Here is a 25,188-nt window from a genome sequence, read left to right as displayed (position 1 = left end):
ATTTAAAATCCAAAGTCAACAGAGCAGAGTGACTAAAACATATAAATGAAGCTGGTTGTTCATCAACTAATTTGGCAGCTTGATTATATTTGCAGCAAAACTTCAGAGGCCATCAGTCAGTCACTTCCAGCATCCAAAATCTCTGCCAAACCCAGTGCTATCTGCTTCCTCCCAGTATGTGTTGTTGTGACTGTCTGTTCAGCCCTGTTCTCACACAAACCTCCAGCTCATGACTTATTTATCCGCTGCCCTGTGAGAGCGGGGGCCGTTCTTTGAATCTGACTGAGAGATTAAAATATTAATTTCCTCTGCAGGTCAGCTGTGCTGTCTAGAGGGGAGAATATATACAGGTCGTCAGGGCGCTGTTATGCAAGATGTGCAAGGCTCGGCTCTCACTAGACTCTGACCTCTCCCCATCTTTCATTATGACACAGACACAGTGCACCACAAGGGTATTGTGTTCAGGGCAAGAAAAACATTTAGAGAGCAGAAAACTGTGAAATAACCTCAAATGAAATTGTCGTCTTTGCTGATGATTATAACACAATTTGGCCTAAAACCAATTCATGTAAAACTCAAAAATGAATGGCTCTGCCTATACAAGTATTGTGATGATTGAAAAGCCTTTTTATGCTATTGTAAATATCAGATTGGCAGTAATTCTACAATAGAAAATGATCTATAGCTATTGCAGAGACTTGAGCTAAAGTTAATGTAAATCCTGGTTTAGAAGTTAAACTGAAGCCATAAAATAAATCTGAAAGTCAAAGTAATTTATATTGGTAGAGATGAAGATATCATCCTGAAACAAAGGACAATCTGAGAGAAATTCTAGATTATTAAATTATTTGTTTCGTTACCATATAGTTTATTGTTGATGCTCAATTTAACTACAGACTTGTGACAACTCACCTAATAGCATATGCACTAAAAAATAGGTTTCATTTATGTAAAAAGGATACAGTATATTGTGTAATCTCCTGTTTACAAAACCATCCAGGACGATTTTATTATGAAAGAACTTTTCATTGTACAATTTGTACCGATATACCTCCCTCCCACTGAGCGAGCGCCCACTGTCTGAATAACGGTGACCCTGGATTAATAATCCCTCGAATTTAATTTGTATTTTGTTTTTAGATAACAGGATTAATCCAGAAAATAATCTGCTGCCTAATAAAGCTCAGGATTTAACAAATACAAACTGTTAAATGAAAGAACAGAAATAACAGTGATAGAAAAGTTGACTTTCAGAGAAGTTAGTTTCTGTGACATAACCTTGTAAAACTAGTGATTTTGTCTAGTAATGGAACTTTTTTTTTTTACACAACCCAAAATAAAACATCCTCTAATGATGTTTGTTACATGATTATTAGGAGTAAAAGAAACAGTGATGCCTCCTAATACTTTTTCAAATGTCCCACATGCATCAACACGTCTGTTTCTAAAACTGACTTGTTAAAGTATATACAAATACACTCTGATCAAACGTAAGCCTTATCCTTCAGTTCACATTGGTGCTTCCCTAACACTCAAAAAGTTGATCTGTGTGTTTTTTAAAGATCCATCAATTAATAAGTGTAAGAAGTGTTTAATGTCCTGCTTTGCGTCACTGGTTTTCTATTACCGTGGGTTCAGTTGTCTCTGAAATAGACTCTTGGGGTGGAACAAAAAGGATTAGGTAGCCTGGTCAAACACGAAGAGAGGATCAGATTTTCAGGTCCGCCTGCTGTGCTTTCCCCTCCTGGCCACCGAGCAGCGTTAGAAGGAACACAACATTACTCTTACTGAAGAGCCAGGTTTGTGGATTTGAACATATAGACTCCGTAAATTGAGCACATGCAGTAAAGTCAGTCATTTTAGCAGTTAAAACACCACGATCATGAGCGTTCAGTACTTCCATATTTACAAACTGTAAATGGTGGAAAATCCCTGAGTCACAGTATCATGACAGGAAAGGGGCAAATTGCAGTTTCAGCCAAATGTTGTTATTTTAAAGGGAAGGGTGACTGTAGCTTGCCCCAAACGATGGTACACATATTTTCACAATGAGGGTCACTTATGTGTGAGCAGGGCTCAGGAAGGGCTGTCAATAGGCCCCTTTATGAGATGGTGAGGGGGGAATTAGGCCTTCAATGGAGGGGACTAAGCCATGTATGCCATGTGCCCACACTCGGGCCTGACCTGTTTGTTTTGATGGCAGCATGAGACTGGCGTGACTGCGGGCCTTGTTTACGTTGGATATGTGTCAAGCAGAGGACAGTTCCCGCTTGATGAGAAACTGACCTCTCGCATTGCATCAGAGAGACAGGTGCAGTCATTTCCAGTCGAAGCTCCCTGGAGTCCATCCCGGTTTGATGGACTGAAGTGATGAGTCCTGGCAGTTTGAAAACCTGAGTTATGCACTTGCAAGCCAGAGGGATGTTTCATAAATGTGGATCAGAGAAGCAAGGCATGTTGTGAAGTGATTGTCTCGACTAAGTCATGTCAAGTTTAAAAACTGCTGGTTCATTCATGAAAGCAGTTTTCATGAATGTAAAACTAAAGACGTCAATCTCAAATCACATCATCTGACAATAAAGAAAACTACATTTTAAGGACAAAATTGTGACCGTCAAAGAGACAGAGCAGCACATGTCATAATTTGTAACATCACAAATAAGTAAGAAAACAAAGACAAACAAATCCACTGCCATTTCAGAGCGGAGAAGACTGGCAGCTTGTTTGTAGAGCATCAGTGAGCTCAGATTGTGACACAACTAGAGACAAACTCAGCCCCACTGAACTCATTTGTTTGCTTGTTCTTTCTTTGCTGTTGAGCTCTGAGTCCCGTGTTTCTTCGTATAGTATCATATGTACCGGAAATACATTTTAGGGTCATCGTCAGAAAAAAAACGATTTAAATGTGAAATGAGGTCGTTGTGTTTTATAGCAATACAAGAAAAAAAAAAAACACCTTGTGCTTCCTAGCTAAAGTTCTGTACTAGTTTGGTGTTGCTTCTTGGGTTTTTCCAAATGAAATATCAGAATCCTCGAGGAGGAAAGACAGTCTGCCTTTCCTGTATTTTAACACGATTTCAGGTTTAAGTACACTACAAGCAGCTCATGTCAAAATATGGTAAGTGTGACCCGTATGCAGACCGACATATACTGTAAAGTAATTCATATTCGCTGTGCAACAGGGAGAAAAGAAAAGAAAAAAAATCTTCAGGGAGGGAGTTTGGGGGGGAAAACACAGCAGATGGGTCATTCACACCGGTTCAACCTGAAGTGAAGCTTCACTAGGCCTGAAAAGTAGCCCGACCAGGTCCCGGTTTGTCAAGTTTGTCTGAGGGAACAAGCTTCCACTGTGAGTGAGGCGAGACTTAACTCACCCACAAACAAAAGCAAGGTGTCTGCCGGCAGCCCCGTGGAGGCGGTGCTGCTTAGAAACAGAGGGGCAGCTGCTGTCAGCTAAATGCTATCCTTTGGCGTTTTACTATGATCACAATGGCAATGCTGACGTGCTAATTGCTAAGTAGTTCTAAAGTTAATTGCGGTCCCGTTCTCAGTTTGCATGGCGTCATTTGGCCCGTCGACTCTGCAGACACGTTGAAGCCGAGGTTGTTGGGAATACGTTTTACAGCTATTTGATCACAAACCAAAGTATCTGACGAATTTAGACACGAGGTCTAAAAAAATAAGGGCTCTCTAAAAGTCAAAAGTCGTTTTCTCGACCTCCTTGCCCGGAAAGGTATTAATATTGAACATGTAAAGAATGTGCGAGTATAATTAAATAAACTTCCACAACCCCTCCAGAAACTAGTCCCTGCTGAGTGGTAGCATTTCCTATACTTGCAAGACATAATACAAACTAGATTCAGGTGAAGCAGAAAAAAGAAAATCTTGAGTCTTTTTTTTTTTGATTGAACAAGCAAAGCAATTTATTTACAAACATACACAGGTGATAAGTGTCGCCCATGAGTCTTTCCTCACAGAGTATTTAGAGTGCATTTTACAGCGAAATCTTTGGGCTTGCCAACAGAAATAAGCTCAGTATTTTTTTTTCCACCTTCGACTAATAATCGACACAATCCATGCTTTTCTCATAACAATTTGATTCAGTCATTTCAACTCAGTCACCATCAATACTTGGAACAGCATTAAATACTCTTTTCAAGTAAGCCTGCGGTACGTTTCTTATTTGGTGGCCTTTCAATACTCTGTGGTAGTAGAGACAAAAATAAAAAATCTGTAAAAATAAAAAAAATCAAGTCGAGATAGATGCCAAATAAACGGAATACGTTGTTTTCAAGTGGTCACATTGCTAACGTTAATTTTCAATATTTCTTTAAACATTTGAAATCAACAAATGCTAATTCAAGTTAGATGCAAATATTTGATCCATCATTGATCCCCATTGGGATTTCGATTAGATTTTGCCCAAAGGAAGTGTCCTTCAAACCTGCATGGACTCAGTGTCTTGCTCAAGGACACTACAGCCGGAAGGATAATTACTGGCACAAGGTCTCAACCCACATCCTCCAGGCGAAAGACATTTTCTTTCAACACTAGTGCGCCCTGCTGCGACTCCCGATGTCGATCCTGATCACTGGAGAGTGGCATTTTTGCACTTGTGAACAACTCTTCAGAACAAACCCTCTTGACCCCGTTAAAGCACTGTAAATGTGCTAGCAATACACTCTAACATAGAGCACAGGAAATTCGACACTGATAAAAGTGGGTCTGGTCTCCAGGAGTCCATAGCAAGCAATTGACAGGTAGAAAAATGAATGGAATACTTCAGTGAAAATAGAAAGTCTTTTCTGCAAGTACCTGTGTACAAACAATCGTTTCATTTCATGCGGATAGTTGCAGCTAGAAAATTGTGAAGAAAAACCATACGAGAGAAAAACAAATCAAAGGTCCATTCAAATGACTCGTGTGTGTGGTGCTTATGAAGACAGCTTATTTTTCAGGGTTAGTTCCCACGCTCATTAAAAGTCTGAAAAAAAAAAGTCCCCTCAGCCCCAGGTCTTGCAATTTTTTCAAAAAGTGCACTTTTAAAACGATGACTTACGAAAAGATGAGTCACGCTGAGGAATAACAGTCCAGCCAAAACCAGCCCCTTAAAAGGCTTTTGTTAAAATTTTATGCAGGTCACGAGGCAACCAATCATACCAAAGCTTTACAAGAAGGAGACAGGATATAAATGTTACAATCACTGGTTGTTTTAACCGAGAAACAAGTCCACCATCAAATTGAAATGAAAAAGCTCTCTTAATCAACAAGAGAGGACTAAAATATACAAAGTGATGAAGATGAGGAGATGCGAGACATGCAAACTGGGAAAACAACTAAGTTTGCAGTCAGTTGAACACTTTCTTTCAGAAGTCCGTGTAGTGATGATGAATGTAGAAGTCAAACAATGGAGGAAAGTTTGTTTAAAAAATGTGTGTCCCTTTGGCTGATTTCAGCTCCGTGAGAGGAAGCAGAGTGTTGTTGGTACCTTGAAGTCGTCTAGCGGAGACGAGGAGAGAGGTTGGAGGATGGATACCGTAGGAAGCTGCGGATCAGGAGGAGAACCTGGTGGTCCTCGTCCTGATGGGTCACTAATGCTAGGAGGTCTGCAGCAAGCGTCTGTAGTGGGGCATGATCTCGTGCTCTGGCAGGTGCAGGTTGAACTCCAACGCAACCAGGACGGGAAACTCAAAGGCTATCAGCTCTCTGCGGTTCACTCTGAACCTCTCCTCCAGTTTCTGCCAGATAATAGACAATAGGTGTTTCTCAGTGACTCATAAACCACACCCACTTACTGCACTTTTAACCTGCATGCCATGAGAGTTGGCTCTGCTCTGCTCACTGCACGCTTGTGTAAGAAAAGTGTTTCCTATTAATGCAGTAATAAAAGTCATAAAAAGCAGCGAACTCATTTTAACAATTCGTATCACTTTAATTCCCCTCTCAACAATGCAGTTGGTAAAGCATGGAAGAGACGAGAGGTGTTAGACCCTGTGAGTGCAAAAAAACCATGACATTTGGAAACTATTGAACTGGCAACATAAGGCCGTGTTTTTAGGTAAATAGTCAGTCTGGCTCTTTAGATCGGCTGCCGTGGTAATAAAATGTTATGTCAACACTTCTTTCTCTTACAGCTGTTTTTATTTCACACTGTGACTACAAAACTCTTTGCTGCCATCCTTCCATTTTCTTAATATCCTTCTATATCAGGTTTTTTTTTTTTGTTAGATCAGAAAGCAATGTGACAAAAATTCTAAATTTTGACCCCGAGACCTGTTACTACCTAAATGATCAGTTTACTCAAATCATCACAAACTTAGTTTTATAGTATCTAAAAATGCAAATTGCTTTTGTTTTAGCTTCGATGTTTTGACTGATATGACCGCAACCCCGGTACTGAAGAATGACTTTTTTTTTAATTATCTCTCTAGAAGAAGAAACTTCACTGTGGTTAGTTTTTTTTTTTAGATGCCCAACTTTAATTTGAGTGAATTGACCTTTGAATTGGTGCGCTGGGAGTCCTTGTTAAAAGTTTCATTTCCACAAAACCTTGAATTTTGGATGTGTGCATGAGGAAACTTACGTCTATGAGATGCTTAACTTCATGTTTCTTGAGGTCACCGCCGATCTTTGCCGCCAGAAGGACACAAGCTCCAGCGCAGAGTTTACGATTCTGCTTGTTTAGTTTGCCTTGAAGAACAAGTTTTTCGAAGTAGACGAAAGCCATGGCTACGGTTGGTTCCTCATACCCGCACTCATCCTGGGCCAGCTTTCTTATCTCCCTTTTCAAGCTACACAGGAAAAAAAACAAGATTAAGTGCATGTAGTCGGTGGGGTAAGCAGTAAAACAGCTCATGTTAAGGTTAAACTGTATTTTATAATTTGTTAAAAATAATTTGTTTTACTTTGTGTGTTTTACCTCCTTATCTTGCTGAGTGTGAGCCGTATATGGGGGAATTTCTCTTTGAAGGTTTCGTTCATGTCCTTCTTGAGGTCAGAGGGTTTGACGTATTCAATGACCGTCGTCTGCGAAGGAAAACCAGAGCTGGTTTCAAAATGACCACATTTTAAGCACTGAGTAAAGTGACTGGATCCTCACACCCTAGTGTTGGATTCCACCGTCTCACAATGAGTCTTACTGAGTGATGGTGTTACCAGTGTCACTGGATAAGTGGTGATATTCAATATTTTACAACGAATCCCATGAAAAAAACAAAATAATGAATTGATCCTGATAACTAAAAGTGTATATAGCCAAAGTCAAAGATATCACATATTTGTTCGTACCACAAAAAATAAATGTTAAAAACAGGGTGAAATCTTCCTTCATTATGATAAACATAGACTATGTCGTTTATTTTCAGTCAATCCCACATGCAAATACTAAAATAGCACAGCATACATGTATCGTTTTCAAAAATAAAAGTGTGATTTACTTATAAAACTTTACGCCTTTAGTGTCACAGACAGTGTTTCAAGGTATCAGGAGATAAACTAAAACATATTTTGCTTTTCATAAGATTTGGTGATGATTAAAAAAAAACAGGTTGTCAATTTTGTATTTTAAAACCCCCGGATGACGTAAAATGTGCATGATTGCTAACCAAGAATTATGTGCTTTAATTAGGCCTCTATTAAACAACCCTGAGAGCTTGTTGCAGCGTGTTTTGAGCGTGTTCCAGGTGGGTGAGTCACATTAGGACAGTATGACAAGCAGTTGAGAGTTTGATTTTAGAATTAGATCCCTGTAGAGTCCCGTCTCTTAATCTGGAGATTAACAGACAATATAATAAGTAAATACCTGCTAAACGATGCCAAATGTGCAAAAAAAATAAGACCTTTGTTAAAATGAATTATAAAGTGTCCTCTTAGTATAAGCCACTGAGTAAAGACACACAATGCAAGAGCTGCTCAATATGCATGCACAGCATTGCCCGCGCTGCATGCCATGTGAATAATGGCATCCACCATGAAAACCATGCTGCTGCGGGTTAGGGTTAAACATTAAAAAAAAAAAAGGCAACACTGACTCGGGTTACATCCACACTAATACATTTTCATCTTAAAATTGCAAAACTGAAAATGATCTCCTACCCCACTCCTGATTTAAGTGAAGTTTTCCCTGCTTGATATTTCTATTCTAGGTCATACAAGTTTCCTGGATGGCGGTAAAACACAGCTAATATTATCCCCTGCTCGAACTTAAAAAGTTCAGTTAGAAAGTTGTGTCATCTAGGAAGTCTGTGTTCAACTCCCGAACTGCGGAGAATTTACTGTTTCCATTCCTGTAGTAAACACAGTGGCTACTGTTGTCAGATGCTGAATTCGTAATTGGAGGAAGAGATAGCAATAAACAACACACAAAAAAAACCAAAAAAAAAACAGCGTGGCCTTGACTGACATTTCAACCATGTCGATCCTTGTTGTGTATTCTCCCCGTCTCTGTAGCAAAAACAGAGCCCAGGAAAAAAATGAGGTGGGAGTCTAGTTGTTGTATTTTTTTCATTGATTCTTTTCCGTAAAAGTGTGAGAATGATTTGTGCCTCAGTACAATCACTTGGCTGTTGTGCTGGTGGAGTTGCTTTTTAATAGCTACTGTCCACTGCACAGGAATGAAGTATGTGTATTCATTCATGCCCAGAAAGGTGGGAGACAGACTGGTCCAATGACCTTGCTGATTAAAACTAACATCCTGCTGGCTCTTTTTCAAAAAGAGCTGATGAAATTCAGGAGGATATTTTAGAACAAAAAAAACTGCAGACCTTTATTATTGTTCTTGTTTTGGAGGGAAAATTGAGTACAAAAGGTCCATGATGATGAAAAAAAAGAGAAAATGAATAGTGCGATGTAGCAGGACATTTCAACATAACATGTTGAAACAAATCTTTTCCAGCAAATTTAGACCTGGACAAAAAAAAACATTTCCATTCTGCTCTCAAGAGGACAAGGCTGCAGTTTCTGTTGTTGTTTCCACTGGTGGTGGTGGTGGTGAGTTAGAGACAGTCCGAGTATTTTCTCACCATGTAAGAGGGGAAGATGAGCACTCTCTTGTGTTTTCCACAAGGCCACTGCGGGTCATCTAGCAGATTGGGGTCATACTCGCGAAAGTCCCCCAAATCATTCCCTGCCACGAGCACAAACACAACAACAAAGATTGAGCCAGAGTTTGCATTCAAATTGGGTCCTTTACCAATAAAAAAAAAAGATATACTTGACAATGAAAGAGGATTAAAAACATTCATAATGAACTAACCTGTGTCTAAGCTGCTCTGGTTGCTGTTGGCCCGGCCCAAACTGAGGCTGCGGTGGCTTGCGTTACGAGACTGAGAGAAGGATGATGTGGAGTCGATTGTGTTTCTTCGACCACCGAGCGCATTTGTGGGATACAGGAACTGGGTGTACGACACAGTCTGCAAACACAAGTGTAGTTATAATGTCTGTTTCACAAAAGCCTCACAAAAGTTGGTCTTACATTCTACTTATTATTATCAATAGGTCTTTTTCACAGCAGTTCACAGCGTTTTCCTCTTCTCCTATTAAACACACAAGCCTTTTACTTTAATTTACTGATCTCGGAAAAAATACCCAGTATGTCTGAGTGGTAAACAGTTTAGTATTTAAAGAAGTTTGTTTGATGAGCTCGTGCAACTAGTGCCTCGCGCTAGATAGCACATAAGGGGAACCTGAAAAAAGATGTTCCCCAGCTCTGCATTCGCATAATTTGTGGGTTGGATTAAGTTGGAACTGGGGAACATAAGAACACTGGGAACATAGGACAGCGGGAACATAGGACACTGAGAACATAGGGACATGGGAACATAGGCACACTGGGAACATAGGCACACTGGGAACATAGGACCCTTTGCCATTTTGGGTAAAATGTGGATGCTTTCTTATTATATACATGTATTTGTTTTTCTACTTTCCTCTCATTGGTACCCTTTGTGTAACTTGGCTTTTTCTGGCTCGTGGATTTTCATTACACATCATCATGTATTAAATTCACGTTAGACATGAAAGTGACAAGGATGATGACTCACAACACACAACATTTTTGCTGGGTTCTCACCTTTCCATCAGCTCCTAACTCCACTCCCTCAAGCCCAATTACCATCTCCTTGGCACTTACACCTCCTGACGGGTGCCGCTGACGCCCTCCTTCCAGCTTCACCTCCCTAATAAGCACAAGACTTTTAGAGATTTCACCATACAAATTGTGCTGCAGCTTCCCTTAACAGTCCTGCTGCAGCCTGTTGTAGCCTGCCTCTCACTGCCTCTCTCTCTCTCTCTCTCTCTCTCACTCACTCACTCACTCACTCACTCACTCTCTCTCTCTCTCTCTCTCTCTCTCTCACTCAAAAAAAGACCCCGTATCGATCTGCGCTCATCAGCTGGCCTTGTTTCTGTAATTGCTCCTGTCTTTGGGTGCATCTCAGGGCAATTAGAAATAAAATGCGCCCTTGGGAGTAAAGATGGAGGACAGAACCGTTTTGTTGCAGCAGAGCAGTCTGTTCAACCTCAGCTGCTGCCTCACCAGTGCCTGAAATGCCTTACTGCTGTGGGAGATTTGAAGGAGGTCAAATGTTCTCCTGAAGCAGAAAATAGACGACTGGACAGAAAAGTGTGTCAGTGGAACAAGCAGCGAGCTGCTCTCGACTCTGCACGTTTTGCATGGGCCAAATATTTCCGTACACACTGGGGTTAGCACATGCTAAATTAAACCTTGTGCTCATAAAGTCATGTTTAATTGGTATTTTCATGTTTGGGTAAGTAGATAAACCTACAATATCAACCACCGCAGTAGCAGTACATATATATTATCAAACAGTAAAATACTGCATACACTAATTAAAGTAAACCTAAGTTACTGCACTGATTTAACTTCACTTGATGGTTTTAGGTCAGTGTCAGTAAAGGCTAATTTAGAGTGTGTACACTGACAGAGAAGATTACACGCCTGCAGTCCATTTTATTCACAGTCTGCCATAATGAATAATAACTGATAGCGAAGATGTAACGGCAAGCAGATGACTGAGTCTTTCCAGCAATTTAAAGTTTGTGATCAAAGATCGCTGGAAAATCAATGTCATCAAACCAAAGGCACAATTAATATTCATATTTCCAAACTAATAACGGAGAAATTGGTTGGCCCTATTTTTGTATGTGCTGAAACATTTAATCGTGAAATGGGGTCAGCTTGCTGACAAAGATATTTGAATATCCACCTGTGTTTGTGTCAGCCGTATCTCAGTAATTTGTACTGCAGTGAAATTATAGAATGACAGCAGATGGTAGGTTAAACTGGCACTGTCTTGTTTTTTTTTTTTTTATCTTCCCCGGCTCAGTCTTGCTTTCGGTTTGAAATTGTGTTCAGATAAATCGAAAAAATTTTCACAGTGAGTCCTTGATGACATGAGGGGCCAATCTGTTATAATAATAACAGTGTTATCTGGCAGTCAGGCATGTCAGGACACAATGTTTACAGATGCATCATAAACATGGAGATCCCCAGGCAGCGGACTACTTACAGAACAATGAAAATGAAATGAAAAATAGAAGGGAAACAGAAGAGACGGAAAGCTTTCCAGGGAGAGAGCTTTTCTATGAAGCCATCCAGAACACAAAAAGGTTCATTCTGCTGGGAATACGCAGAAATGAAAGGAAATGACAGGTAAAGCTGACTTAGTAACATGCATGAATGAGAATCACTGGCTTCAAACGTCTGTATGTTAGTAGTGTTACGATCTATGCAAAGTGCTCATTCTGCCCTGATCAGGCAAAAAAATAACACTCTCCATGACAGAAAGAGTTTTGACCCCTGCTGGTTACTTTACAACCAAATACTTCACAGCTCACATAAACAGTTTAGGATTGGGTTGACTGGCTTGTAATAATATTTCCTCCACAGTCTCATCCAACTCGACCCATTGCGCTCACCCTATGAGCATCATCCAGCTTTATTTTATTAATCCCTGTGAGGAAATTTGTCCTCTGCATTTGACCCATGTGATGTTTTTCCACCTGCGAACCAGCTACACTACCAAACCATGGCGTATAACCTAATCTGCATGTCTTTTGGTGCAAGAAGACGACAAGTATAAGGAGGAAACCCATGCCATCACATGTAAAGTCCACACAGAAAAGCTGCAGTTGAAGGGTTTGAACCAGCACCTCTACAGCTCACTAACTATGTGTTACACTTTGTTTGTTTAAGACATAAAACCACAAACTATTTGACTTTGAACTTTAGAAGTGCTGCTAGGCTGATTTTTTTTTTTTTGTACTGTTAGACAAAAAGCCAAATTGTCTGTTTCCCTTTGGTTCCACTCTTTATGCTAAACTAAGCTAAACATGTCCTGGCTTTAACAGACATTCTGCATACAAAGTGGTATAATTCTTCACATCTAACTCTAGGCAAGAAAGCAAAAAGCAAGAAGCATTTGTTATATTTGAGAGGAAGCTGTTTGGGACCATATACCGGTCTGCTGTGCACAGTTTGGCAGTTTTTGTATGTGGATCAGTAGTTATTGTAAGAATGAAGGCAGAGACAGAACAGAGCAGGGCACAGAACGAAGAAAAACGACATGCAATCAGCTGTTTGTGCCCCCTTGTCTCATAAAATGCAGTTACAACACTTGACTGAGCCAGATGAAGTCTAACTGTAAACTGTCAATTAGCAGCAATTGCTATTGGATAGCCCCAGGTGGTTTATTAACCCTTGACCTCGCACTGATTGGCTGGTTTAGGAAATTCCACAAACAGACTGAGCCTTTTATGCTCTTCTCTAAAGCCCTGGTGTGGAGCTTTTCTTTCTACGCATTGTATTCTCTGGTGTTTATCGTTCCCCTTTCCCTTTGGCTTCCTCCAAAACACACCCTTTTCATGTGAATGGTGGAGGAGGGGGGGGGGGGGGGGTCGTCAGAACCAAGGCCGCACCAGAGCGGTCCCCATGCAAGCCAGATGGGTCCCTTTCACATAGAGCTTTATGTTGCTTTGAAACAGGAAACAAGCATTGTCTACAGATAATGCAGAGATTATTTCTTTTGTAGTGCTAAGAAATGTTAACCCTGGCAAAGAATAAACAAAAATGGTTAATAGCATGCCATGGCTGTACACGGGACAGAATCTCCAGTCTGACTGCCAGCAGTGTGGGTAATCAAACCAGTTGACGACACATTCAAATAATTTCAGGGTTTAAATTTCTACATCTAAAAAGAGGGAGTACCCCAAAAGTTAAATGCTAAACAGCGAAGCCAGCAACAGTTGCAACAGACAAAAATGGGTTGATTTGAAAAAAAAAAAAAAAAAAAAAGATGAATGCCCAACAGCCACCAGAGCCATTATGGGAAAAGCAATACAAGCAACAAGCATTCGCCCTAGAATGTATAAACAAAATGAAACCTTTAAAGAAGCCCTTTTCAACCCAATCATTAATTATTTATTAACCTATTAAGATAAAAATGCATCCACCAAAACCAAACCTTCAAGGGAGAGCGTGTCCACAGAAAAAGAGGGATGAGAAAACAAAGGGAAAGAGGGAGCACAGGTTGGACGGAGGAACAAAGTTCGGCATGCTGTAGGATACATACCCTGCTTGGCTACAATCTCGATAGGGCAGGACAGAAAATACACTATAGAAGGATCTTCTGCCACTGATAAGGACTATCCTATAAAAACAAAAATGGTAAAAAAAAAAGCTAATCAACATCTATCTGATAAGATCCACAGGTTAGATTTGGAGAGAGTAAAAAATGAGAATGAAGAAAATGAACTTAAACTTCAGTGTGAGTTTGTGTTGTTTTGTAGCAGTGTGGCACATACTGTATGTCAGTGTCAGTGGTTGGCGGGCAACAATGATGCATTTTTGTTGCAAGATCTTGTTCATAACTTAACATGGGATAATTGTAAACCTGATTGCAGCATACTTGTGGAAATGGGCCAACGGTGTCCAATCAGACCAGATGTCAACAGTACAGAGGTGCAGGATGACTCTGACTAAAAACAACCATATATTTACTCCTTTTAATATCCCTCACTCACAGACAGATGAGGAATCTTGGTACTCAGCCAATATCAACACATCATGACATGAACAACAGCTGAGTCAGAAAATGCTGCTTGTTTCAGCATCAGGAAATCAAATCTGGATATGAGGAAAAGCAACTTTAACCAAACAACTTAATGTAAGAGGTGAAATCTATCAAGATTGAGTCTAAACAAGAGATGCTGTCTTGTTATACACAATAACTGTCCATATCAACCAAATGCTGAATAATAAACCTAAAAAACATAAATACAGCTACACTTTAAAAGACAAGTCAAAAATGACTCTTCAAAGGAACCAGAACTCGACTCACAAATCACCACAAGAAGAAGAACTGAATTATCTTTCAAATCCAAAGAATGTGACAGTAATAATAATGACAGTCAGCAGATCAGTGTTACTCAGAAACACTTAATAGATCTCTGAACTACGCAAAAAGTATTACTTCAACATTAACACAACTGTACTTTAATTTGGTTGCTATTCAGGGATTTCTGCATGCTTAAATGGACTGTGACACAATGACGTGTGATTTAACATGTAACAGTAAGAGTGATTCATGGTGTGATTACAAAATTTAAGATTTTAGTTTGTGTAAATAGACAGGATTACCCAATAACATTTAATCAGAAGTCACAATGACTGTGGCTGTGAGTGGCCCAGGCCGGCTCGCCTGCGATGTGGCTTGTAATGTGAGAAACATCCAAACTGCAGTTCATTGACTGGGGCAGCCGGCCATTATTCAGTGAGTACTTGTATTGACTAAGGGATGGCGTTGTTTGCCTTCATACCTTCCATTGCGCGTATCATGTTGCCTCATGTTCTTTATGAAGTGGACCTTCTTGAAGCTCTTTGGTCGGGGTGAACCCGATAGGGTTCGGCATCTAAAATGTAAAACAAACATAAAACATCAGGACATAGAAAGAAAGAGAGAAGCAGGTGGGATGCATTACGCCGAGCTGGGTGATTCATTTTCAACACACACATATAGTAGTAGGGTGAACGTAAAGGGTACTTCTGTGCAGTTTATTACCTGCGCAGAGGAGCATTTTCCTCAATGTCCTCTAAAGTTTCAAGTGAAGAGCGCTGTGAGATGAGTCTTCGTCTGGGAGGACAGACAGAGGGGAAATGTGAAGTTAGGGGATGTGAAGAAACACCAAAACCTCTCGGGACAAACTGTCATTTTGCAAAACAGCTTTTAGAAAGAACTCTTGCAAAATAATAATGATCCTTTTCATGATGATTTCATGAAACACATAAACAGCACTGCAAAGCAATTAGATTAAAAGACACAACACTAAATGAGTCAATTCCACAGCAATACCTAAAATGGAAAAAGTAGGAACTGAAATTCCATGAGGTCATTTTGCACATAAATTGAGGTTTGTCTAGCTTTTTGAAAAAACAAAAGACAAAGCCTCAGCCTTTAGCAACCGTGCAGGAAATTTCAAACCAAACCTTCATTTACCAACTTAATGCGCAGCATAACATAGTTGAAGCTACAACTGCCCTCACAATACTTTTACACAAACACTGAGAAAATGAACATGTTGGATGATATATGACTAATTTTATAGTGATAAACAATTTGTCTGCAACAGGGCTGGCTATTGTTTCAAAATATACAATAGTTGTGTTGTACAATATTGTATACCTCTTTAGATACCTTAGTTTGAGGACTAGATGGATGCTTTAACCCATTTTTTATTTTTTTTTATTTTAAAAAACAAGTCAAAACATTTTTCCAGACATTTGATTCCAAGGTATATATTTCAGTCGGTGTTTAAAAAGGATTAAGGTTCAATACCCAGCCGTAGAATAAAGTATGTGTGTGGTCACTGAGGGCATGATAACAAAGGTCAAACAATGGTGTAAATTCACAACTTGTCCCTACGTGTTCTGTGATTAATTTACAAAACCAAGTTTTGAGCAGTGGAGTTATGACCGCCATCAATCAACACCTCTGTGCGCCTTTGTGGTCAATGATCATTCCTCCATCTTGCGTAGATCACAGAGATTTTTCCAGGATCAAATCTGCTAAGAGGATAACGACCTGGCTCTGCAAGCACTTTGTGTAACACATTTTGTCACAGATGGCCTTTATTTCACACTTTGGTTGCTCGACTCAACAGGCTAATTCTGCTGGACCAATTTTAAACCATCAGCTGCCAGCTTCCGAAACAAACCCACGTGATATCTAAATATGCCCGAGCTGTTCCAAGATTAGGTTATAATTGCATGTTTAGCACCACAAAAACGACATAATCCAAGTCATTAGTCAGCCTTAGAAAGTGGCCACATTTAGAATAGAGGAAATTAACACATTAGTGGTCAAATAACAAAAAGCTGACGCATTCTCCCGATAGGTCTCTCTTTCATCAATGTGACAGTCCATATCATGCATACTGTATATATACATCTACTAATAAATTAAAATGTAATGCTATAGGATCTGCATTAAGAAAAGCTGGTACCCTAACCTGACTTCTCTGAATATTTCAGCCAAAGACGGAGACAACGGAGTGTAAAGTAAAGGAGCAGGTTAATAAATGGCAAAGCATGAGGACAAATTAACAGAAGATGACTTTGTCCTTGAGGATCTCCCAGAGTTTAAACCAACACAGGCTGAGGCGAACACTGTAAACCGGAGGAGATGGGTTGAGTTAAGTGTTTAAATGAGGAGCCAGACCACTGAAGCAGACAAAAAAACCGAGGGCCCTTGTGATGGCTAACCTTCTGCACTGGACATTATGACCCTAATGATCATAAACTGGAGTGAAGACCATCAACCTTTAATGAAAAAAAAAAAAAAGGCATGAACAGTGAAATTCTTAGATCAAATGATTAAAACAGTGGGGAGCTGACATCAACTCTGTCTCCAGTGTGATTTGAAAGGGTCAGAGTGAAGGGGCGGGGCTGGCCTGACCTCTGCCTAAAGGTCAGGCGAGTGGGATCATGTGATTTATGGACAGTCTTGCATCATCCTCCTTCAGAGACAACCCTGGGAGATGGAGTGGCTGGATAAGGCTCCATGGTTGAACAAGGCTTCTCTAGAGTTGTTTTTCTTCTGATGGTGCATTACTTCATTCATTAAACTACTTTTTTCCGTATTTTTTATGTATTTAGAGGTGAAATGGGATGTTGGCAAGGAATATAACAATCTGTGTCAAAAGAAAAAAAAAGTCATAGCTTCTAACTGAAGTCATTACTTAAACCTGTTCTGAATAATATTTTATATAAACGGTGACTAGAATGGCCGTGTGCAACGTTAAAGGTATCTCATATTATAATGAACCCACAGAGAATAATCATCCTGCAATGCAGTTTTCTTCAGCTCTTCAGAGCCCTTTACCTTTTTTCAGCTCTTTGTTTTGGTTTTACGGCCCTCAATCAACTTACCGTTTTAGTTCTCTCACAACACTTTGTTCAGCCTCACTTTGCTGCAGTAGGCAGCATGTAACAACTAAAGAACCACCCTCATGATATTCTTCATGTATACTAGTGTCTGCTGGGTGTTTTTTATTTTTATTTTAACTTTTTTCTTAACAACACCATAATATGTCTGTGTTGTCTTAAAAATGTGCTGCGCACGCCACTAAGAGGCCAAAAAAGTTAGGTTTATCTCAATATGTTTATATATAACATGGTAATTTGTACATGAAGAGAGTTATTATTTGCTGTAGTCATTCTTGCTGTTCATACTTCTGTGCATGAATAAGGAAAAGAAGACAAAAATCCACAGTTCAAGAATTCCTTGTAAACTGTGAATTCTACAAGTCCAAAATGTGAGACTTCGGCAGATGGCCTATATTTGTGAGTCTTTTTTGAACAAATATCCCTCTTTATGTTTGCACACACAGTGTTTCCTTGTGGAGCTGCAATGGGGGAATAGACACAAAGATCAGACTGCTGCTCACACACGCTTCAGCTAAATGTCTCCACAAAACAAGGACTGTAGATTTTGTTGAGGCATTATCTCTTTTCAGCCACTGTGGAAAGGATCAATTATGGACAGTTACAGTGACCAGTAACGTAATTTACATACTGGACTGCTATGACAGACGTGAAAAAGAAAAAACAAACCTTAAAATCTGCGAGTGTTACACTGTTACACCCAATCTATGCCAAAGCGGAAATAAACTCTATTGTTGCCATCTGTCTCCATTCTGTGTGACATTTGGTCATTTTTCCAGTCCAAATCTCAGTGAATTGTAATTTTTATTCAACAGTTAGCTGAACGGCATGTTTCCAGTTCAGAGGGATACAAGTGAACTGTGCTTGTGAGGACTTTGATCCAGCCTCTGTGAATAAAACAGCAGGAGCAGGACGTGCTTTTAACGCAAAAGATGTTTTCCAGGCCGGTACAAACACTGGAAACAATAACATGAGCCAGGCCACTCATTCACTTCAGACATAGCTCTACAAGCTGTAGCGAGAACGGCCAGTTTCTGTCCAGTTTGACATTAACTAGGCCCAATCAGAAGCTTTAAAGAAGCCTCAGTCTAAAGCAACAGCAACAACAAGCATCCCTCAGTGTCTTTGAAACAAGTCCTGCTATTGTTGATTTGAATGATTTTGTTTAAGCACATTTCATAAATGCAGTATTGAGCTATTTTTCTATTACAAATGCAACGCCATCCCCTTGCAATAAAAATGTTTCAAAAAGCCATTGATAATCCTGCCCAGTGGTGCCATGCAATGAAGCCATAAAACTCAAGTGGAGTATTTAGATGTGGAGATTAAACTGTTTTACACGTACGACCTTGGCAGCTTGCCACAGGACATGGTCTTCCACTTTGCTGCAGAGCTACGGAGTGAAAATAAATGTAATGTTCTGGGAGTCTTCACACAAATACAGCCCAGGCAGACGGAAATGTGATTATTCTGACCAAAAAAAAATTAAAAAAATCCATTCAGAGCAGTTCAGCCTCTCTGATCCTCAAAGGCTCAAAGGCACAGGGGTACAAAGGGGATAGATTTAAAAAATAAATGGGCAAAAAGCAAGAATAATAAACATTAACCCGAGTAAAAACAGTCTTGTGTGTGTGTAACAGCAATATATGGCATTGTTGGCTGTTCGGAGTGAGAAGCACAACAAGTGATAAGGCAGAAATGTAAATCTGGGCTCAAATTTCAAACTGGATACAGTGAGACACATGCTAGCCCTTGTTACTCTGCCTCAAGCTCGCAGAAGACCTTTTTTTTTCAGTCAAATCTTGCAGGCTTTTCTGAACATTTCTTGACAGCTCAGACACCGAAAGACTGCAAAGGAAAATAGAGCCTCCTTATATAATCCGGTGATTATGCCAACCATGACCTCAGCGAACAACAATCAACCTCATAACCAGAAGTATGTGACCCAGTCACACAAAACTCCACAGCCCCATTATGATGCCTTGTGCTGCTTGTTTTCCAACCAGTTTTTTGCTGCCTTGTGCTAAAAAGAACCTTGTTAAAATACTGTAAAGTACATGTTTCTGGGCGGCCTATTTGAGATGGGAGCAGAACTAACAGAGGACATGAGCCTCTCTATGTTTTAGGGGGAAAAGGATAGAATGAAAATTGCTCTACACCTCAGGCAGACAAGACCAGATGGTAATAGGTATGCTATATTTAAAGCAGAGCTCTTGGCGTGCTGATTCATGATGGATGAACGCTGAGGAGTGGAAGGAGAGCTGAATATGAAATTATCCATCATTTCCATGCATTAGATTCCGATGAGGATGTGGTCTAAAGCAGCTTTGGCCTCAGAAAGTCTGTTTTGGCGGCACATCAGAGGCTCTGCAACTTCCTGAATGAGAGCAGTACTGAAGGCCAAAAAGTCTGAGGGGAGAGCGTGTCTCTGATGCCCCAGGGAGAGGAAGTGGAGGACAGAAAATACAGAGCGGAGAGCCAGGTCTGCTTCTCAGAAAGCCTGGGCATCCTGCCTCTCCCAGCCAGGGACCTCTGGACACGTTTCCACCAGCTGCCCTCAGAAAACAAACCGGGCACTGTGCGGAGCGCTCGTCTGTCTGCATGCCGGTGGAACATGGCCGCTCTCCATCGACAGGTTGCTTATTTCTCAACATTAGGATTCATTTTATGTGGACGTCCTCCAAGCACATACCGAAAGCAGGGTACAGTCAGGGTTTAACAACGTCATTCTGTATTTGCTGACTGAACAGCAGAACAGCTGAGGAGAAATGGGATACCTTACTTTTAACACTGTGACTGAATTCTGAACCTCTATAGTATTTTGATATCAACTGAAATATTTACTTGGCACAAAATATTTAAAATTGTATTGTGATCCAAGTTATAACTATTCCAGTTTTAACTGTATTTTATTCAGTCAAACTTCTTTCATGGCTGCTTGTGTTTAGCATTTGAAAGGTTTGGCTTCTAATGTTCCCTTTATTTTGAGGCTGTGTACTTGTGTTTTTTTGTTTGGTGCTACAGCTGTAGTCAGTGGTGTCCTAGTGTGTCCCACTTCTTTGCAAGGGTTTTTGTTCCTTGCTCTTTTTCAGAATAACTGCAAAGAACAAAATGATTAATGGTATCTTGAGTGTTATGCAACTTTTTTTATGCACTTTTTTTCACTATAAAAAAGCACAAATTAAGATTTTCAGAACCTGTTAGCTTGGCGGTGCAATTGCCATGAGGTCAAGAAGGGAAACTAAATGCTTAATGAGTGTTTCACTATGAAGCAGAGCCTCCTGAGAAGCCTGGCAGAGGACCAGAGGGAGGATAGGAGCTCTGAATGGAAAGCAGAGAAGAGAGGATTTGACAGCAGGTTCTGACAGTGAGAGAACCATGAGATGACTGTTACTGACAGCCGTCCCGCTGTGAGGCGAGACACTCCAAACTCTCCTCGTGGCTCCAGTGTGGACAAAGTGGACAAATAAAAAGACATCCACGTGAAACAACAAGCCCCTGTTGCATATGGAGTTTGAACAGCAGTGTAGAGTTACAGGATGCTTACGTCACACAGAGGAGAAGCAGACAGCCAGCAGGCGTGTGCCAAGCTTTGGAATGACAGCCACTAAAAATAATTTGGAGGTGTAGTAAAGTTGACAAAGATCCAGAGAACATTTATGTTAGAAAGAAAGTAACACAACAGAAAATAAACTTGTCAGGTGTGGCGCTGAGGTCCCTCTCAGGGGGAGCTAGATCACAGCTCCACAGCTGTTGGACCTGTGATCATATGTATCTGTCCCAGCGCAGAACAGTGAGTCATGAGGTTACCACCACCTGCGTGGAGCAAATATACAAACCGCTGAACTTTCTCCTCCTGCTGTGTATTGTTGTGTCCAAGCAGACTGCGTTGCTTAGAACCGAAAGTGGCTTTTCAAAACAGCTGACTGTAAAAGACCTTCAAGAAAATTGCTCATCTGGGTTCATTCATTTAGGCTGACCAAGAAACAAAACAAAAACCATCTTCCCATTCAAAGTTCCAAATACAAGTTATTCTTTAAGTTTGTCACCTTAATTTAATGTCTGAATTCTGCTTGTCCACTAAAATCTAACAAAGAAACCATAATGTGGCTGCTCCTACTCTGGTGGTTATTTGTGATGTAAACCCACTTAATATACAAATGTAATTTTTGGGTTTGTCAGTGGCACCTTATGGTAAGATATAATGGGGTTTGCACATACAGAAAACTTTTGAAATCTGTCTGCAGGACTACAAACATGCAAGAGGACTGACTGGTCCTGTACATACATGCAGTGGCACATTTTTGTGATTTCAGGGATTGGGGGTAAAAGTTTGTTTGTATGCAATGATATTATCAAAGTACAGTTTAATGACCCGATAGACTTGAACCTTTAACCATCGTTTCACGTCTCATATTATGGGCTACTGCATGCCTCCAACATCAGACAGTGAAGTGAAACAATTTTGCACACAGTTACCTTGACCTCTGCAGCTCTATCTGTACGCCTTCCTGGCAGTAGTTCTGGGAGGATTGCCTGGAGTAGGGGGCAGGTGGGATTCCCTGAGTGTACGTCTGCAGCCTCCCTCTAGTCGAGGCTGGGACCGCGGAGAAAGGCGAGCTGAACGTCGGGGGCACGAAAGCGTCGCCGTCTGTGTCTGCACCCGCCGGGCCAGCTGTGGGACCCGTCCCAAAGCTGGCCCGACTGCTGGAGAGGAGAGCCTGGTTTGCAAAAGCGAGCGCCTGGGCGGCCGTGGTCGCCGCCGCCGCAGCCGCAGCAGCAGCAGCGGCTCCAGCGGCGCCAGCAGCCCCGTACGCCGAGCGCTCCGGGGAAACCAGGCTCTGTCTAGTCCTAGCTTCAAGCGAGTTATCCTCGTCGTTTTGATTGTCTGCATCGTCTTGCACGGGTCGTCCATCCAAAGAAATGTTGCTGAGAAAAGACAGCGCCGCTTGCCTCCTCCTCGGGTCTATGCGTTTCCGCGTATGCTCAATGCTGGAGTGCTTTATCTGTAGCGTGGATGTGTTGCTGCTCGTGGCAGCCGCCATGGTCCACGTCCAGTGATCCGAGTCCCCGCAGCAGCGATCTTACCTCGTTGGCATTAATATTGCGCTAATCGTGCTTGTGTGGGTGAATGGTGGTGCCTGTCTTTTAAGTGCATGCGTTTAACTGGGTGAAAACAGGGGGGTCACGTGTTTGCAGTATTGTGGCTGCACAGGGAAAATTTGGACCAATGAGCTGTCAGGAATACGTGTTTTTTTTTTCTCCCTTTTCCTGACTGCTGAAGCATCCACTCGCTTCTGTGACAGTGCATGCCAAAATTACATAAACTAGGCACGGTATCTCCAAAACAGTCTAATCTGCATAATTATAATCTGGAATCAACTTTTTCTTTCTTCTCCATCATTTTGTTGGACACACTCCCACAAGAAATGTTTAGCATCGTGGCGTGAAGACTTTCAGCTCAACTTTCTGTATTACAAAACCCACTCAGGCGTGGCGAAATACCTGCTTGCTGCTTTCTCGATGTGCCAAACGTGCAGATGTGTGCACGATGATCAGTGGGTGCTGACAGACTGGGGCCCTGACTCTTGTTTGTTTTCAGAAAATAGATCATTTACTGAACAGTACGAGTCAGCATCTCTGAAGCAATTGCGCCATCTGTCTGCTTGACATGCACTGCGTACACAGTTTTGGCTATAACCCCATTAAATGTCATCTAGTGTTTTTTTATGGATGTCAGCCACAGTGGCCCATGTAGGGAAGTTACCAGTTTATTTAATGAAGAGCTCAACAAAGCAGTGAAAGCAATATTCAGGCCCTTTTACTTATGTCAAAGTACTAACACCACACTGAAAATACTCCACTACAAGTAAAAGTCACTCATTCAAAACCTTACTTCAGTAACAGTGTGTAACAATCAGTATACTTAAAGTAGGCTATCAAAAGTAAAAGTAAAAACTAGGCAGAAAATGCTCCCTGCCAGTGTTTTTGCTATTATAGGCTACATTATGTTTTTGGGTGAATATTACAGTTGAATTAATGTACATTTCACTCCTGTATCAACATTAATCTTATTTGAACGACTTTATATACCGTTGGTTTGTTTAATCTACAGTAATGAATCATATTATATAAGATCATCATGTGTTTGTAGCAACGCTGTGAGAACTACTTCAGCTTTGTGACAAAACATCTTTTCTCAGTGGTACTTCCTGAGTAGGCACAATTTTAATTTTAATGTAGAGTATTAATTAATGTTAGCATTAATTACTGCTCCTGTATGTCGTGAATATACTTGTGTGATTTTTTTTTTTTTTGCTTAATATTGTTTTAAAATTTTTAGTGTTTAATTGTTTGTTAATCGTTAACTTGTTCACTCGGGTCAAATTTTGTCGTGTATAAATTTGCTATATAAATGAACTTGACTTTATAATTTCAAATCTTTTATCTTAAAATCCAAACTACTTTTCCTACCATACCAACAGTAAAAGTTACACAACACACCTCTACTCTGTTTTGCTAATCACCGTCCGCAATGTTGTAATGTTGCCAAACGCAAAATTGGAGTGTGGTAACAAATCTCAATTGTAATCAGGGAAGAGTTTTTAAGTTTATTGCTGATTCACCGTTTGCCATTAGCATACTAATACAGTACCAGCTGGCTAGCTCAGCATTCGTGTTTCATGCAAGGCCGGATCGTTGGAGGCCGGACCGGTCTGTGCCCGCTGATTTTAAGTCTTTGCCCACTGTGTCGCTGACGGTGGCCTCATCTAGCCCTTAAATATAAACCTATTTTTTTTTTTAATCAATGTCATTTTTGACCTGTCACGGCCATATACTCTATATACAAATCACAGCCTGTGATGCTCCACTGGTGACGATATGTCACGTCACTCTGAGGTCCAGTTTTGAATTTTGGCGGGTGGAATCAGCTGACAGTGGGGCCACTTAAACTTAAAGTCTGCTTTAACATTTGGAGCCTTCCACTGATACCTGTGAAAAAGCCTTTGTCAGCGTTGAAAATGTCTTCAGAGAGCGCACAAGGAGTTCGCTTCACCTGAGTCAACCATGTTTTGGAGCATCTGACCCAGAAATGCAGCAGGGAGAGGAAAGACCATCTGCTGAGGAGATTCAACTCTGCATGAAACCAGCCTCCAGCTTCATGAAGCTCAACAACCAACACAGAGGGTGAGTAGACTTTTCTATTTTAACTATTCAATTTCCATGGGGATTTTGTGTTTCCGTCATGCAGATCAAATACCTGCCCTTTAGATTTGCTCTATTTCATGCTTTTTGCAGTCACCTGGATCTACACGGTGTAGTTTGTGGACTGATGTCCAAAATATCTGAATGAATTCTTCTGTTTTTGTGTTCAACTTATGATTGTGTTTTCAGTCACGACTACCTCAGTTCACAATTTGACTATGGTGTGTCCATTTTACTTTTTTCAATTTAGTCTCTGTGTCGTAGTCTGTGTTAACATTGTGCAAAAGTGTCAATATCAGGATTACCTCCATCAATTCGTAGTGACACACCACAATGGCGTGTAGATTTTTTTGCACCACATTGCACCACCCACCACCACAAGTAAATTATTAACCTTTGGTTGGTTACTGACAGAGAGAGAGTGAGAGAGTGCTAACTAACCTTCTCTACTACTAACAACTACTAAGTTAATATTTTAGTTATGGCATAAAATTAACAATACAGAAACACATGCAATGTCTGTA

General features: G+C 40.7%; 1 protein-coding gene across 2 annotated transcripts; it reads right to left on the bottom strand.

The window, feature by feature from the left end:
- Positions 1–3,892: 3,892 nt before the first annotated feature.
- On the bottom strand, positions 3,893–22,639 carry cables1 (Cdk5 and Abl enzyme substrate 1). 2 transcript variants are annotated; one of them, XM_069157642.1, is made up of 10 exons: positions 21,938–22,639; positions 15,078–15,149; positions 14,836–14,928; positions 13,590–13,667; positions 10,070–10,175; positions 9,254–9,410; positions 9,021–9,124; positions 6,920–7,026; positions 6,584–6,791; positions 3,893–5,738 (listed from the first exon to the last, which is right to left on the bottom strand). In XM_069157642.1, exons 1-10 carry the CDS (start codon positions 22,501–22,503, stop codon positions 5,598–5,600), a joined length of 1,632 nt encoding a protein of 543 aa, XP_069013743.1. In that variant the 5' UTR covers positions 22,504–22,639; the 3' UTR covers positions 3,893–5,597. The 2 variants fall into 2 exon arrangements, with proteins under 2 accessions (XP_069013743.1, XP_069013744.1); XM_069157643.1 differs by lacking the exon at positions 13,590–13,667.
- Between the last annotated feature and the right edge of the window lie 2,549 nt (positions 22,640–25,188).

The sequence above is a fragment of the Embiotoca jacksoni genome, unplaced genomic scaffold (assembly GCF_022577435.1).
Source record: "Embiotoca jacksoni isolate LCO1_2020_lvr unplaced genomic scaffold, fEmbJac1.0.p SCAF_22, whole genome shotgun sequence".
NCBI lineage: Eukaryota > Metazoa > Chordata > Actinopteri > Embiotocidae > Embiotoca > Embiotoca jacksoni.
This window is presented reverse-complemented; position numbering and strand designations above follow the sequence as displayed.

Coding starts and splice junctions, on each gene's coding strand:
- cables1 (XM_069157642.1), bottom strand. CDS start 22,503: ATGGCGGCTGCCACGAGCAGCAACACATCCACGCTACAGATAAAGCAC. Junction 10,176..13,589: donor CGAGATTGTAGCCAAGCAGG/GTATGTATCCTA, acceptor TGTGCTTATTAG/GGAGGTGAAGCTGGAAGGAG. Junction 5,739..6,583: donor AAGTTAAGCATCTCATAGAC/GTAAGTTTCCTC, acceptor ATTATCTGGCAG/AAACTGGAGGAGAGGTTCAG.